We start from the raw sequence: 15,885 nt of genomic DNA on the forward strand, positions 1-15,885 counted from the left end.
ATCCCGCGTGAATTTACCCCCTCACCATAGAACCTGCCACCCAGGTATACGCACAGTTTGAGGTACCAAATTCTCGCTCTCTTTGCCCTTGACCAACATTAGCTTCAGACCCGGTGTCTTGATGATGGCCCCAATATACACACCTGCAATCTCTAGACCCTGTCAATGTCTTGTATTGTATTGTGGTGCAATTGCCGAAATCAGTCATCATGGCCTGGGTGCCAGGGTCCATGAACGGCTGTGATCGGCACAAAGCCCCATCATGCTACGAGTACCTGGTCCATGCAGGGTTCCATTCTCACACACCACTTCACACAACTTACCCACATGGATCATGATGCTTTTGATCACCTCCGCTTGAAGTTCACTGATGTGGTCGCCTATCCAACATCCCCTCCGGAGAGGATCTCGCTAGAGTCTCGCTCTGACTTCCGACGAATGTTTCGATAGTTGTTAAATACCCGAGATGCTTATGCGCGAGTTCAGATAGACTATCGACTGCCGCGTGTCAACGTTTACCATCTCATTTCCTTTGGCTAATGTCTCGCGTGGCCTGCTAACAACCTCGTGGCAGCTATAGGTGCCCCAATAAAGACCGTTATAACCGCAGCGGAACCAGCGGGGATCCAGGTTTCTCTCTTCTTCTGGGAAATCTGCCTCCGCGAAGAGCGTTCCATTATTTGGCTCGAACCTGACTTTTGGTGTCGTCCGTCCACTCCTTGACTTTCTTTGAAAGAGCTTTGTTTCTTCGTACTCTTGCACCATGCATTTTCAATTTCTCCTTCCGGCTTTGTTGGCCGTTGGTCGTGCACGCGCAGCACCAGCTCCCGTTGAGGACAACTTGTCGGAGCGGGATGCGGATGTGTCTACCGCGTCTATCTACATACCAGCCTCAACTCTTCAGACCGATATCCTAGCAGCCAAAGGTCTTGTCAATCTTGCGTTCTATCAGGTGACGAATCCATCGGGCGGAAGTTGCAACTTGCTCAATGCGGCTGTACGCAGAGAATGGTCTACGCTCTCCAAAGACGAGAGGCGCGCGTACATTGACGCGGAGCTGTGCCTCATGTCGAAGCCGACGCAGGACCCCAACTTCGCGGCAGGCGCACGGTCCCGGTACGACGACTTTGTCGCGGTCCATATCAACCAAACCCTGTCCATCCATGGGACTGCAAACTTCCTGGCATGGCATCGGACCTTCACGTGGAACTTTGAACAGGCGCTTCGAAACGAATGCGGCTACACGGGGTATCAACCGTACTGGAACTGGGGCAAGTACGCCTTTGATCCTCTCCACTCGCCCCTGTTTGACGGCAGCGATTACAGCATGTCGGGCAACGGTGCTTATGAGCCACACGGCTGCACCGAAGGCCTGCCCACGCAGATCAACTGCATTCCCCCCGGGTCTGGCGGCGGCTGTGTGAACACGGGACCCTTCAAGGACTACGTGGTCAACTTGGGTCCCGTGGCACCGACCTTGGATATCCCGGGCATCATCAACTACTCCTCTCCAGACCCTCTGGCCTACAATCCTCGCTGTCTCCGTCGTGACATTTCATCCTGGGTGTCTTCCAACTGGACCAAGGACTCGGACTCGTACGACCTGATCTCGCACTACAACGACATTCTGTCGTTCCAGAACCGCATGCAGGGTGATTTCAGCGTCGGTTTCTACGGCGTCCACACAGGCGGGCACTTTACGACCGGCGGTGACCCGGGCGGCGACCTCTTCGCCTCGCCCGCGGAGCCGACGTTCTTCCTGCACCACGCGCAGATCGACCGGACCTGGTGGATCTGGCAGAACCAGGACCCGAAGAACAGGAGGAACGCCTTTGCGGGGGGCACCTCGACGTTGGATCCCGTCAACAGCCCACCCGGACAGCTGACCGATCCGATCATCATGGGTAGCCTGGGGCAGACGATACAGAACAAGGACGCACTGTGGACGACCGCGGGTCCTTTCTGCTACATCTACGTCTGAGAGAAGCGGAGGAGGACGACGAGGGAGAAGGGAGGAGAAGAGCCCGTTTTTGTACGTCCACGAACTTTCTCGACCCTGGGTATGCAAGAGAACCCACAGGAGTTTACAGCAAGCAGCATACACACATACACATACGCATACATACACGGAGATTTATTGGGCATCACGCCTCGTACATAATGTTTATTCTTGGAACCAGTTGCCGGTCTGGACAGTTGCAGATGATCTTCCTTGTGCCTCTCCATATGACTACACCCGAGTGTATGCCCACCTATGCAGGCTTTCCAGGCTTTCCAGGCTTTCCAACCTGGCCATACGCGTCTGCTGTCCTGTCTCCATCGCCACGTGAGACCAAAATGAAAGGACGCGTCAAGACTCGAGAGATGTTGAGAAGGAGCTTGAATCGCATAACTCCACGTACCGAGTACTGACCTAGTATGTCCTTGTTTGTCGTGCTCGATACACGTGTACGAGGTACTCGGTACATCTATATGCAGTTCAAGTGGTCCCTCCGACTTCAAAGGGGGTTTGTTTCCCTCGCATCTGAAACGGCAAGGCTGACTTGACCTTTAAAGGCAGCAACGCCCCTTTTTATCTCTTATTACTTTTCACTCGTTGGATTCCCCACAAACAGACGAGGCAGTGCAAGGCTGTCTCGATTCACTCCACGTCTCCTGAGACACATTTCCCTCCCCACCGTTTAGACCTGAAACACATCATCCATCCAAAAAGGAAAACAAGAATAATACGTTATTTTTTTTCCTGATCGGAGAATTGTGTTCACTTTTTTTTCGGATTTTCGCCCAACACCCAACACAGCCACCCCCTCTACACACTCTCTCGACACTTTTTACCTCGTACACGGGGTTTCGACCAATACCTTTTCTTTTTCACCACAACCTTTTTTCACGACGCAATTTTTCACCGTTTTCCTTACTCTCCTTCACTTCAATTCTACTGAGTAGATCGGACACGTTCCCAGGAACCTCCATTTTCCTTTGGCCTCACGAAACCGTCATACTAGCTTAGCTGGCACTGGGTACGAGGTACTGATCACTACCTACCTGACGCGCGGCAAGAATTCTCCACAAAAGGTATGTAGTACGTGTTTCATATCCCCCAAAATTGATTCATTACCCCTGTACCGAGACTGGTCATGTGATTAACCCCAAGATCGATAGATTGTCGACATCAACTTTGTTCATTCTCTAGCACAACACAACGCAACACAAAAGTCAGGCAGGCAGGACAGCACAGGAGAGCACAAGGCAGAATAGGCCAGGGCAAGGCAGACTGGTCGACTGGTGAGCTTGCTAGCAGGCTAGCAGACATCAACGGGGACGAGATATTCGTCGACACACGCGCCCCCCCAAAATGTTCGACCTCGTGAATTGGTTGATGCTCATGTGCTGCTGGTGCTGCGACCGCAAGGACAGGGATGAAGAGGAATACGACATCTCGGAGAGTAAACGCCGACAGGAACACGAACGCGAGGGTGAGAGTCGAGGCGGGTCAAGAGGGCAGGACGGCAGGGGTGAGCAGAGTCAAGGACAAGGACAGGAACAGCCACAGTCAGAGAATAAGGAGAAGAAAAAAATGCCACCGCGACTAGCGCATGCGCCGGTGCTGGAGACGTCGTCATGATCCAGGCCCGGTCCACAGAGGTCAGCGTCCAGCCTGTAATGCTGGGCTATTTCATCCCATGTCATCTCAATGCGAGATTCTTGCCTGCGGAGGTGGTGGTCGCTGGGTCGAGGTCAAGGGAATCGACTGGCCGGGGCGCAAAGATGAGCCGTGCCTCCTAGAGAGCAGATAGAGTCGAGTCCTCGCCTCTCCAGTCGCTAAATAGTGAAGAAGAGTCCTTTACTATCCCTCCCTCGCCACGCCAGGAGGCCACCAAACCAACCAAACCCCAAACCCCAAGTTCCTTCAAAATTCCGACCAAACGCGGAGCAATACAAATCCAACCCAATTTCACTTCACTTCAGTCACCCTTTTTTCTTCTTTACCCACTCGCCGCCGCTTCCTCCCCCCCCTCCTTGAAACTCCCCCCCCGGCGGCTCCTCCGCATACTGTAGCGCATCCTTGGGGATATCCACCACGGCCGACCTCGTCCAGATGTGCACCGCGCGACGCATCATCTCCTTGGACAGTCCGTCGAGACAGCCCGCCTTGACGCTCAGGGTGCGCGGCTGCGACGTCGACGACGACGACGACGACGACACAGCCACATGGACCAGCCGACTCCCGCACGTCGTGCAAAAGTACCCCTCGGTGCGGCCGTGCGGGTTCGGGCGCGCGTACACGGCGATGGCGCCCGGACGGGGCGCGAACGCCGCGATGTCGAAGAAGGGGAAGATGGCCGTCATGCCGTACGTCGAGGACGACTGGTGTCGGCACTCGGTGCAGTGGCAGATGTACAGCGCCTGGGGTTCCGGGAGGGGCGTGCGGAACCGGATCTGCCCGCATTGGCAGTGGCCTTCCATGAGGATCTCGCAGTCACAGTCACAGAGACGGGGACGGGGACAGAGATAGAGATACAGATACGGACGCAGACAAGCGCGCAGTCAACTGTTGTCCTGTAAGTCGTGAGTGAGGCGATGGGGCTGTGGTAGTCTCCCTCCTTGATACATGAAACACACCTTGGTTTGAAGTGCCCGTGTCACCTTTTTTTTTTTCTTTGGTTATCACGATTCAACGCAATGATCGTTCCGCGCTGGGTCCCGCCGAGCCTCCAGCGGGGGAGGGGACTCGACATTTTGTCTCTCCGCGCCCTTCGACCCCTCATGCCACACCTTCGTATACCTATGTACAGTACCTCGTATATGAGTAGGTACCTACACACCTAGCCAGGCGTGCCAGATACCTAACATCAGTCGAGGCGACTAACCGCCCAATCGCCGCAGTCCCCAATCATCAATTACGTCTTTGTACTTACTTACTCTGATCGAATAGCCTGGTGGGAAGGCCCTGATGCCATCTGCGCAGTCTCTATGGCAATGAGACGACAAAGTCTAGCAGAACCACCACATGTAGGCATGACGCTCAAGAGCATTCCACAATATCGTTCTAGGACGAGCAAGGTGCTTTTTGTTAGATTGGCGTAACATGTAGCTCGGTATCTGACAAGTTCTCCAGTAGAGTATACCGACCGTACAGCATACCATGATCTGCCATTGTACCGACGACCATCTCGTGATTCGGCGAGAATAGATACCGAGTCTGTTTACCTAGATGTATGTTCCGAGTACCTAGCGAGTAGCGAGTAGGTATGCATGTCGTTGTGGTTGGTTGGGGTTTCAAGTGCCGTCGTGCCGTAAAGCGAGCCGAACTTGAGAGATAATGTACTCGGTACCCCATACTTCGAGCGCCTGTTGGCAGTTTCTCCCGTACGGGCTCCATGATCGCGCATCTGACCCATCAGGACCATGTTTCCTGCGGCAAAGGCCCTCAAGCCATGCCGTGGCATATGCGCTGGTACCTTAGGTATGTTGGTACCACAGTGTCCCGGGCTTATGCTCTGCTGCGACGACCTAAAACCATGCCAACGGCGGCAGAGGAACACAAGTGCCCGCCTACATACATGTTGTCACCGTCTTTGAGGGCCGTGGTCTGCGTTTCTGCCTCTTATCTTTTGCATGTTGTCAATCTTTTGGGACCCCTTGTATATGGGAATGCATTCTCTCCTCGGGAGGAGAGCCGTAAGCTGCGCCTGAGAAGATCTTATCGGTGTACTGAGTCTATGTCACTCCACCACTTCAAACGACCGGTATCGCGGCAGCCGTGGCGCCTGGCCAGACCACAGCTACTCGTAAACAACCCTGTCCAGGCGCCTTATGTGTCTGTGTCTGACTAGACGGCAACAGTGTCATCGACTTGACCGAAATATACTTTTTGGAATCGAATGACAATCTCAAGCTTTCTGACCGTTGGGTGCGCGAGGGCGCGAGGCGGCTCGGCGGGACAGTCAGTCAGAGAGGGGAAAGGCAGTAGGCGACAAGGTTGCGAGTTGAAAGACGGGGACCAGCTCTCTAAGCGAGGTCTAGGGCTCCTAGTTAACGATCGACATGCCTAAATGTCCAGATTGGGGTGGCTTCGGGCTTCACCAAAGGCGGGATCCCTCTCGGTCCGGCTTAGCAACCTGTTCACAATCGGCCAAGTCCAAACCACGGGAAGCCTGGGAAGGCAAACAAGTGGCTGTCATCACTCGTCGACATCGAACCGTCTCAAAGCGAACAACAAATCTGAGCGGGGCACCCTCAACAAGTCGAACCATTTGGCGTTTCGTTGGATGTTTCGGCCGGCAAGCGAGCGCCTATTCCCCCGTTGACGAAGCTCGTATGAGGACGCCCACACCCCGTTTCGTCCCTCGCGATTTCTCAAGTATCCCTCAACTCCAGCCCCTCTCATGAGAACCCTGGTTGTCACTCCTGCCGGAACCTTGTATTCAACGAAGCAAGGGTGATGTAAGAGTTGTAAGTTGGGGGCCGGGTTGCTCGTAACTATGCCGGAATCGAGCTTGTACGGTACGGAGACTCCCCCGACAGATTGGGAAACAGACGACGTGGATACGTCCGAAGATGAGTTGGCTTCTGCTGCGGGAAATTCCCATGGACCAAAGGCTCGCAGTACGACCTCGTACAGTACCCCCAGTGTCAGATCGCGGCATCTCATCAACAGTCCGAAACCGCCTGCGCCCAAAGCTATATCAGCATGCCTCGTCGACCCATTCGAGACATTGCCCATCGAGGTAGATGGAGTGACAAACCAGCTCCTTCACTTCTACGGCCAGAACAGCTACTGGCAAACTGCCTATGCCCTGTCTCCCAAGATAAAACCCTCGATCAAAGGATCCTGGGAGTATCAAGCGGGCTCATGTTTGACTCATTTCCATACGTTGATGGCTCGTTCAGCACTGCACCAACTGCGCATGAATGCCAAATACGCCACGCCGGCCACTAAGAAGGCCCTGGAGTATGCGGCATTGAAGCACCAGACCAAAGCAATCACAATTCTTCGGGAAAACGTGGAACTTGGCTCCAACGCCGATCTCAAACTGATCTTGACGTCCATCATCAGTCTCGCGTCGTTTGAGCAACGATATGGAGAGCGTGAGAGGGCTGTGCTTCACTTTAGGACCGGAAGGGATATCATCCGTCAGATCGGCCTGCAAGACGGCCTCCACGATCGGTTGAGAGAGGAACAGGCGCTTTGGTTCGAGGGGATCTATCGGGACCCCGAGGCGAGCTGGATGTGGGGTGGAGAAGACGCAAATATGCGACTGGGGTGGCTAAAGTCTCTCCTCAGAGACGTCGATCGGATATGGAAAGATAGGCAGTTGTTGCCCCTGAAAGACAAAGGCCCCTACGTCGTTGAGGATTTGAGGGTACATGAGTTCCTGTTCCGGGAGACAACAGGGAAGAGTGTGAGTGTCTATGGCGACATCGATGAGTTCATCGCACAGCAACGGTGCGTCCTGATCCTCATTTCGATCATGTGCGGAGTCCTCGGAGTATTGGCAGGGCAGACTCACCTAAAATTGGTGTCCAAGATGATGGCACTGCAGGTCGCAATCCAAGCCTATGTCGGGTACATTGAAGATTTGTTGGTCGAGCATGATCTAGGCAAAGAGCAAGCGGTGGCCGATCTGCTTTGGATGATGTGCCAGAACTATCGCGATGCAAAGCCACGCTTGGCGAGTGCTGGGACAGTGATGGTGCGAGATGCCCTGCAAAAATTGAACTTGCGGGATTGTCACTGGTGTGCTAGCGGGATTGCCAACCTGGTGAAGTATCTTCCTCAAACCCGGCAGTTGAGTTTGAGGAATATGCTTCTCGACTTCATCAGTGGCGAACCATATTCGGGCAAGATCAAGTTCAACGAATTCGAGTTCAGCTATGTCGGCGCCTGATTACTGACCACATCTGACAACGGCGCGTCACCTGGTAAGAGAGCCAGGGATCGACGGACAGGGACATCGGTCAAAAAGGTCGAGTCAGACCCCATCGAGCCAGTCGATGTAGGGTGACACAAGGACAGAGACTGTCATTTACCTTCAGCAGACGGTGCCATTCCGGAGGCAGATTCCAAAAACGGTCGTTTGCATAAGAAGCGAAGAAAGTGCGGAAACCCCTCCCAAATGAAGCCCAAACACAACGAGCCGTGGTGTGTGAGATCGTCCCCAAGTGGCCAGAAGGAGGAGAACTTCGACATCAGTGGGAAATGACTCGAAACCTGAGAAGGATGAACGGCACTAGACGTCCCAAGGTATGCCTTTCAGCAGTAGGACCACAATGAGGGAATTGAATCTCGAGTTGTCTTTGGCTCAGTCCGACATCGTCTATTGCCAGGCTGAAAAGCCGTGCATTGTTTCCATTAGTCTAGTTCGTTGATCCGCAGACGGGCATTCTGGATTCGATCTTGTGCTGATAATGATGGCAAGCGTGGGGAAAAGCAAGTCTTGCTTCCTAGGCTCCCGAATCCCGGTCCCCCGCCTTGAGCGTGATGATTGTCTCGTGTGACTCTCCAAGTCTAGCTCGGCACGGCACGAGGGTGAGAGATACTCGAGGCGATGCAAAACCCTGGAGGAAACGACACCAACTCGGTTGGCGGAGGTCCTGAGGAATTGTACTTAGGTAAATCTGGCTGTAGTGTTTGACCGCGGATGCAAGGTTGGAAGTTCCGGCGCGGTCCACCCCCACGACCTGATCGACATCGCCTATCGGATTCGTTGCATCCAGAACTGCGTCCACGAGCGTCATCCTCAACGCCTGGGGGCGTTTCTCCAGGAAGGAGAATTCAAAGCATACAGGCGCTACACCGTGGTCAAGGGCGCTTCAGACCATGGTGTCTGGCGCTGTGATCATCCCAGACCATGGTACCAGGATACTTAAGGGTCCGTAGTCCGAGTTGAATCGCGAGAGAGAAGTATCCGCTGATATGCTGTTGACACGAGAGAACAAAGTGTTGTGCTTCCATTGACTATTTGACGGCTCTCAGCCGTCGGGTCTGCCTTTCCAGCCATTCAAGAATGGATCGACAAATTGTTTGGATGACCTCTCCACCCAATGAACTCTCGCTGCCTGGAGAGGAAACTTGTGCAACTCTGCTTGTGCATTCTGGGGCACAATTCGACAACCATTTCGTGCACCCTCCTACCTGCAAACACCACTGTGAGATAGCTGTGGTTCGAAGCCTCGAAAATACGCACTTTGCAAGCAGCGGAAGAGACAAAATCTCGTCCTCAGGCGTCGGGCCAGGCGATACCGACCTGGCTTACTCGATGACGCCATGTAACGTGTGCTTGTGTCTGACTGATGGTCGGATTGACGATGGCGACCTGCACCTGGATGATTTCGGACAATTAGCGAACCTCCAATCCAATAAGGCCCCCACAACAGACACCACACTCATTGTTCAAAGCATGACAGACTCAACGCTGTCTTCGCACGCGCCCGACGATATCTCTGACGATATCTCCGAGTCCAGCTTGCATCAGCAGACACCAGAGCCAGAGTCACAGCAATGGCAGGGTCAGACACGTTTGACATCATTCCTCCTTTCATGGATCTTGTCAGACCAAGGCCAAGATCATACAGAGCGCTGGCTTGCCGGATGCGAACTGCCACATTTTTTCACCCTGGACAGCGATAACATAGTATGGAAATGGAAAGAGACGCCACAGGTGACGGTGCCGCTGGAGGACTGGGAAAATACTGGCTCGTCGGACATGTCGGCCGGCGGGATCGATCTTTGGAGCGATGACAAAAGGTCGCAGAAGACCGAGGTGACCTCCGCTTCATCATTGTGAGCGCAAAGTGAAGGCAATTATCGTATAGTTATGCAAGTTGGTATCCGTTGATTGGGTTGGGTGGTCGACGACGTAAAGCATCACTGTTCGTTATTGCGGCGTTGAATGACCAGAGGCGGTTGAGCGCTGTTTGAGTACCAGTATCAGCAGGGTGCATGGACATGATATTGGCAAATGGCGATTGCATTGTGAGAGGATTGCGTATGAAGAGAGTGAAACTTGGATCTGTTGAGATGATGCATGACCAAGGCTGAGTTCGTGGCTCGGGATTCGCATTTACTTTTATCCGAATTGGCACTCCCAAAATATGAACTGCTCTCTGCTCTCACACGACCGCAGTCAGTAACTGTCTTAACCCTGAGAAGGCCAGCTGTTCCTCTGCGCCGGTGTAGAGACCCAAAAGGCCTCTTTTGTCCCTGGAAATGTCATGACTCCGGCCTCGTCCGATTGAAATGGCTGATAGCGTGGTGACACAAGCCTTCTCTCTTGTGGGATGGGCATTCCTCCCTGCTGTAGGTGGTTCAGCGGCGCAGCGCTTTTGGAGGTATCTTACTGATCTCAACCCAGTACGCTACAGCATTTTTGCAGTCGATATACTATCGTCTGACCATTCGCGCTGGACAACCACACCCGCGGCCCGGTGAACCCATATTTGCCTACCATAACCGCCGCTTACGCGTCTTGGTTTTGTCGCTCTACCTCATATACACCCTCTCCCAAGCCCTCTATGACATTAGACTCTCTGGAGACTTCTATACCCTGCTTGGAGTCACGCCATGGTCGACAGAAAGGGATGTCAAGAGTCGTTTCAGGAAGCTGGCAGCGAAATATCACCCGGACAAGTTGCATGAGAATGGTCAGCCTTTCCCAGGGGCCGATGGACTGTTCGTCCGATTCAAACTGGCGCACGACACTATTTTGGATCCTGCAAAACGATTCGCGTACGATCGGTTCGGACCCGTCATCGTTCAAGTCCAGCATCCTGGGCTCAAAACGATCCGAGACTATGTCTATGCTGGCCTTCGCTCAAAGGCTCCTGAATATTTGTCCAATGCCGGGCTGCTCATTTTGCTCAACTACATATGGCTGCCGAAATGGGGACAATTCTGGCGCTATTTTGCGGTTGCCTGTATGGCGTTTCTGGAGCTGTACTTCCTTACACACATCTGGCAACCTCCGAGACTTGTGGCACTATGGGTGTCGACGGCTCAGAGGCTCTTACCAGATCTCCTTCCACCACATCTTCTTCCGTTCCAAATTCTAGGCCTTGCGAGACGGATGTCCATGTCTGTCAATATTTTCATCTCCCAACTCGCTCCTCCCAAGGCCCGGGATCCGGCTATGAGAGACCTGCAGACGCAGCAGCAGATCGCACACTTGGCTCAGGCGGCGGGTAGATTGGATGCAGAGTCCGGAGGATTGCTTCAATTGGGATTGAGTCCGTTTAAGGGAGATGCAGAGAAGTCAGACCATCTGAGGTCAGGCATGAAGGAGTCGTTGGTCACAAACGCCTTGAAACGAAACCCCGAGGTGAGGGCAGCCGTGCAGCGGGCTCTTGACAGGAGGAGACGAGGACCAATGATGCAGGAACCTGACTGAGGGTGTCCTCGTAGTTATCTCTGTTGACAATATGTTAGACTTCAGGCTACACAATGTCATTTCCTTCTCGTATTCGCTCCTCGTTAATCTCACTAGGTTGGTAGTTCAGCTCATGTGTGCTGATTAGCGAGCGCATTTCTTTTCCGGTCCCGATCTGGGGCAAACGTTGTTGCATACTCTTTTGGATTGTTTACGATTCTATTGCGGACCACTAGTAATGACGGTGATAGGGTGTCAGTGACCGGATTGGAGACCAATGGAGACCAATTTGGAGTGACAGTGAAAGACGAGGCTGGACCAATCGTCCCCTCGGATCGCAGCCGCGGCGATCAAGTGCCACCTTGGAACTTGGGAAAAACGAACGAACGGAACCTTTTCTCCACCATCCCAACGCGACTTGGTGCCAGGCCAGGGCTGGGCTGCTCAGAATCCCGATTATCGCAAGAGACCTCGACCACTTCCACCTTAGACTCCCCTCATCCTCACCTGCGGCTCCTCCTTCTCGAGCCCTTGCGGTCCTCTCCTTCAAGATCTTGCACCATGCTCAGCGCAATATGTCGTCGCCCTTCAATAACACCTCGGCCCGCTTTAGATCATTTTGCGCCACAAACGATGATCTTCTCACCCTCCCAAGCTTGGACGACGCGCGCCGAGACCACATTCCGGACAACGTTAACACCACCGTTATGACCCCGTCCAATGACTCTCGTCCCCAAAGTAGCGATGGGAAATTACGGTGTTGCTGCGGGCGGATAGAATGTGCCTATCTGGAAAACAATAACACTATCCTGGGCGGCATCGAGAGAGATCTCGAGACCGCCGCAAGATTGGGTCAGGTACGTGCACCACAACATTTCGGAATATCGGGTATTGTTCATGTTTTGCCCCACCCACCGTTGGTTGTGCCTGGACGATCCCGCATGATGCCAGCTGAGATTATGCGAGAGAGTCAATACGAGGCTGCCGTTATGTAGTCCGGCACTCCCCATATTGCTGTTTCATGTCCCGTTTGTGTTTGTTCAGCGCGTTGCAGGCTGCGGCAGAAGAGATGGATTTCTTTATGCCCTCATCAGTTGGGTGCAGAGCCGCCGGCGAGAGAATGAAGACGAGCAGTGGGCTAACGTTTGCTCTTCAGGCACTTCTTAGCCGCCATGAATCCTACGTCTCCGACTCGGAACACGAGCACCAGCGGCTAACAGCCTATATCAACGAACTGGAGAACGAAAGGGCCGCTTTGCAGACTACAAACGAAAAGATTGTGGAGGAAAACCGGCAACTCTTGACCCAGCTCGAATCGGCCAATACGTCCCTCAAGGAGAGCGACAACCATGTCAAGAGCCTCGAAGCGCTCCTCCGTGATTGTGAAGTCGAGGTTCGAAGATTGAACGGTCTCAGTCGGCGGACAGAGGAGTTGGAGTTAAAGATACTTGAGATGGAGAGGGAACGAATGACAATGGCCCAACAGGCAGATGATGCGAGAGGGGAAATCCGGAGCACGATCAAGCGCTGGAGAGAGAGCGAGATCAAAGTCCGCCAACTCGAGCATGATGTTCAACGAATCGAGTGGGATGCAAAGGAGGACAGAGAGCGCTACGAAGAGATCATTGCGAGGCTCGAACGTGAACGTGTCTTGGAGAGGGAACTAGGGGGTGCGGAAGGTCGACTGAAATCCGCTGCTGCGTTTCGCGGTCTCAACGCCAACGAGAAGAACAGCAATGTGGTCGGCCACTTTGTGCGGGACATCCTCCAGGACAATGCCAATCTGCAGGCTGGTATTGTTGAGCTCAAGGAGTTGCTTCAAGCGTCAAACGAGGAGGTGCAGAATCTGAGAGAGCAGATTCTGGAGCATCAGCCTGTAGACGACGGCAATCCTGGGGCCATCTCCACATCAGTACCTTTGAGCGATCAACTAGGCTGGTCACAGCCCTCCTCGAATGTGCAACAGTCCGTTCATGTCCACCACCACTATCACGCCAAACTTGCGAAGCGAGATCGGGCTCCGACAATTCGAAGGTCATCTCGCAAAAGGACAGCGCTGGGTGTGGGTTTTCTTCCATCTACGCCAGAGTCTTCTGCACCTACAACACCGATGGCCGGTCCGTATCGAGTTGTTTCCAGCCCGGTGTTGCCCATCGCTCTCCATCATCCACAAGCCATGAGAAAACGGTGGTCTCTACAGTCCGCGGCTACCAGCTCGTCTGTGATGTCGAGTTTCCCAAGTTCTCCGCGATCGTATCTAGAGCAATCCAGCTCCATTTTCGACCGAATTGAAGCCGGCGAAGAGTCCTCCAGGCCTACGAGTCCCGAGTCGACTGGTGGTTTCACATCTCCCCAGCTGAAGTCCGCATCTGATTATGACGAGAGAACAAAAGAGCTACTAGCAGAAGAGGATTTCCACGATGACGCCACAGAAGTGTTTCCAGAAGCCGAGCTTACGGACTTGAAAGGTGATGCTAACCTAGACCCTGGAGAAGAGATCAAAGAGTCCTCGTCTCGTGATTTGACGCCCAAGCCCTCCCAACTTCTTAGTGCTGAAATAGTGGACGACACAATCCAGCCAGAGCCGCCAGATATACTCATCGAAGGGGAAGCGGTGCCGAATATGTCAGACGAACCAACAGATGAAGCAGAAAACAACACTCTGTATCAGCCCACCACTCCATATAAACCCGACGCGAACTCTAACCCTACCACACAACCCAGCCTTCGACGTACATCCTCACACGACTCGCTAGTGTCAATATCTGGCATGGATATACATATTGCAAAACGTCCAAGTTCTTCGAAGTCCCAGTCATCGAGTGTCCTAAGGGGAAACAAGGCATACTTTGCTCTCTCGCCGTCGGCGACTCGAAGGATCGTTTCTGCACAGCCATTGACTACCGTCACGGAATACACGGCATTGAGCTCTACGATATCATTGGGCACAGATTGGCCAGGCGGCGTCTCAGTTGGAAATCCGGTGCCGCAACGGAGTGTCAGCTCGAGCATCGCCGCATTAAGCGGCTTGGCAGATCTGTCACCCTCCCCGTCAGAAGACCGACAATCTTCATCCTCGGGATTTGGGCGTCTTTTCGGTGGATGGGTGAGAGGCAAATGGGGTGCTGCACCCGTAAAGACCGATGTCGACCTGCCTTCCCCGACCGCTTCAGTCACCACGTCGTCTTCGAGCGAAACCCATATACAAGCATCGTTGCTTTCGTCGTACATGGGCGGAAGGCCTCCTGGCATCAATCAGAAAGGGCCTGTACCAGGGTTCAAGCCGGCGCCGAAGATCGTGGGTGTACAGGTAACGATGGTTGACGAAGAGGGCCTGAAGGCGAGTTTGGCAGAAGGATTATGACTTTGACACAGGTGGGCGACCACGAAAACTACAATAATGTGGATGGCTGTGGGCGCGAGGCACTTGGGTAATAGATCTTGAATTTGGATTAGCGAGCATTTCTGAAAGCATTTTCTGTCTGGATTGGCATGATGATACCCCCTTTCTAAATTGCTAGCCTGGTCGTTTGTTTCCAGAGGCGAGTGTCGGGCGCGATGTATAGTGAAGATGAGGTCATATTGTATATATCTGGTACCGCTGATCATGAACGTCCCACATGCGGCAAATGTCAAGAAGAGCAAACTTGCAGAACCATGTCAAGCTGAACATGGCTGGATTTGGCGGGTTGAGTGGAGCGACGGCAAATTACTCTCTATCTCGAGATGGAGTTCCAGTCTTGGTTCTTGCGTAGAGTATAGGATATATCAAGGACCACCACCATCACCATCACCGCTACTGCCACGGCCAACCAACCAACTCTTCCGATCGTATTGCACACCACCTCAGTCCTCATTCCACGGCGGGTTCTGCATCCAGTCCCTGCCCCCGACCATGACGCGAGCCTTGATCTCCCGCAGCTTTTGGTATTCGTCGTCCCTGGAGAAGTAGTCGCGGCCGTCCATGGCGGCGACGGTGGCGCGGATGCAGGCCAGCAGAGCGTCGGCGCGGCGCATCTTGTCCTCGACAATCTCCCTGTTGTGGTTACGGACATTGCGTAGACCCCAGATCTCCAGGTCCAGCGTGTACCGTTGGCGCATCATCTCGCGCACGCGGCGGAGCTCCTCGGGCGAGACTTTTTGGCCCTTGGGCCGCGGGGTGGGCCGGTCGGCTTTGGAGATGAGTTTGAGGTTTTTACTACAATACCGGAGAAAAGAGGACAGGGGGAAGAGGGTCAGTCAATACTTCGTGCGTGTGTTTTCGATTGTCTTGTATGAAGAGGTTGAGGTGTACGTACTCGGTCTTGAACAGCCGCATGATTGAAGAAGGGGGCGCCATGTCTTATCTTGTGCTGGTAGTCGATCCTCTCTCCCCTTTCTAGTGTTTTTTTTTTGTCCCTGTAGAGGTGGAATAAACTTGTCAATGTGTACCGTATGTCATAGGTAGATGTCGGAATGTGAACGAGCGATCAGATCGGAAAGGATTGGACTCGATCAGGGAGGGGACAATATCTAT

General features: G+C 53.5%; 7 protein-coding genes across 7 annotated transcripts; 5 read left to right on the forward strand and 2 right to left on the reverse strand.

Annotated features, from left to right (window-relative positions):
* Positions 1-763: 763 nt before the first annotated feature.
* On the forward strand, positions 764-1,981 carry AYO20_09991 (hypothetical protein; the record flags this gene model as incomplete). The annotated part of the gene is made up of 1 exon (XM_022648256.1): positions 764-1,981. The coding sequence occupies one exon, from the start codon at positions 764-766 to the stop codon at positions 1,979-1,981; it is 1,218 nt and encodes a 405-aa protein (XP_022495775.1).
* Positions 1,982-3,686: 1,705 nt separating this feature from the next.
* On the reverse strand, positions 3,687-4,467 carry AYO20_09992 (hypothetical protein; the record flags this gene model as incomplete). Its single annotated transcript, XM_022648257.1, has 2 exons — positions 3,687-3,782; positions 3,991-4,467. 2 exons carry the CDS (start codon positions 4,465-4,467, stop codon positions 3,687-3,689), a joined length of 573 nt encoding a protein of 190 aa, XP_022495776.1.
* Positions 4,468-6,485: 2,018 nt separating this feature from the next.
* On the forward strand, positions 6,486-7,892 carry AYO20_09993 (hypothetical protein; the record flags this gene model as incomplete). The annotated part of the gene is made up of 1 exon (XM_022648258.1): positions 6,486-7,892. One exon carries the CDS (start codon positions 6,486-6,488, stop codon positions 7,890-7,892), a length of 1,407 nt encoding a protein of 468 aa, XP_022495777.1.
* Positions 7,893-9,011: 1,119 nt separating this feature from the next.
* On the forward strand, positions 9,012-9,791 carry AYO20_09994 (hypothetical protein; the record flags this gene model as incomplete). Its single annotated transcript, XM_022648259.1, has 1 exon — positions 9,012-9,791. One exon carries the CDS (start codon positions 9,012-9,014, stop codon positions 9,789-9,791), a length of 780 nt encoding a protein of 259 aa, XP_022495778.1.
* A 452-nt stretch (positions 9,792-10,243) lies between these two features.
* On the forward strand, positions 10,244-11,390 carry AYO20_09995 (hypothetical protein; the record flags this gene model as incomplete). Its single annotated transcript, XM_022648260.1, has 2 exons — positions 10,244-10,303; positions 10,359-11,390. 2 exons carry the CDS (start codon positions 10,244-10,246, stop codon positions 11,388-11,390), a joined length of 1,092 nt encoding a protein of 363 aa, XP_022495779.1.
* A 554-nt stretch (positions 11,391-11,944) lies between these two features.
* AYO20_09996 (hypothetical protein) lies at positions 11,945-14,733 on the forward strand (the record flags this gene model as incomplete). Its single annotated transcript, XM_022648261.1, has 2 exons — positions 11,945-12,226; positions 12,424-14,733. The coding sequence occupies 2 exons, from the start codon at positions 11,945-11,947 to the stop codon at positions 14,731-14,733; spliced, it is 2,592 nt and encodes an 863-aa protein (XP_022495780.1).
* A 482-nt stretch (positions 14,734-15,215) lies between these two features.
* On the reverse strand, positions 15,216-15,708 carry AYO20_09997 (hypothetical protein; the record flags this gene model as incomplete). Its single annotated transcript, XM_022648262.1, has 2 exons — positions 15,216-15,567; positions 15,668-15,708. 2 exons carry the CDS (start codon positions 15,706-15,708, stop codon positions 15,216-15,218), a joined length of 393 nt encoding a protein of 130 aa, XP_022495781.1.
* Positions 15,709-15,885: the final 177 nt, after the last annotated feature.

The sequence above is a fragment of the Fonsecaea nubica genome, assembly GCF_001646965.1.
Source record: "Fonsecaea nubica strain CBS 269.64 chromosome Unknown Scaff100, whole genome shotgun sequence".
Lineage (NCBI taxonomy): Eukaryota > Fungi > Ascomycota > Eurotiomycetes > Chaetothyriales > Herpotrichiellaceae > Fonsecaea > Fonsecaea nubica.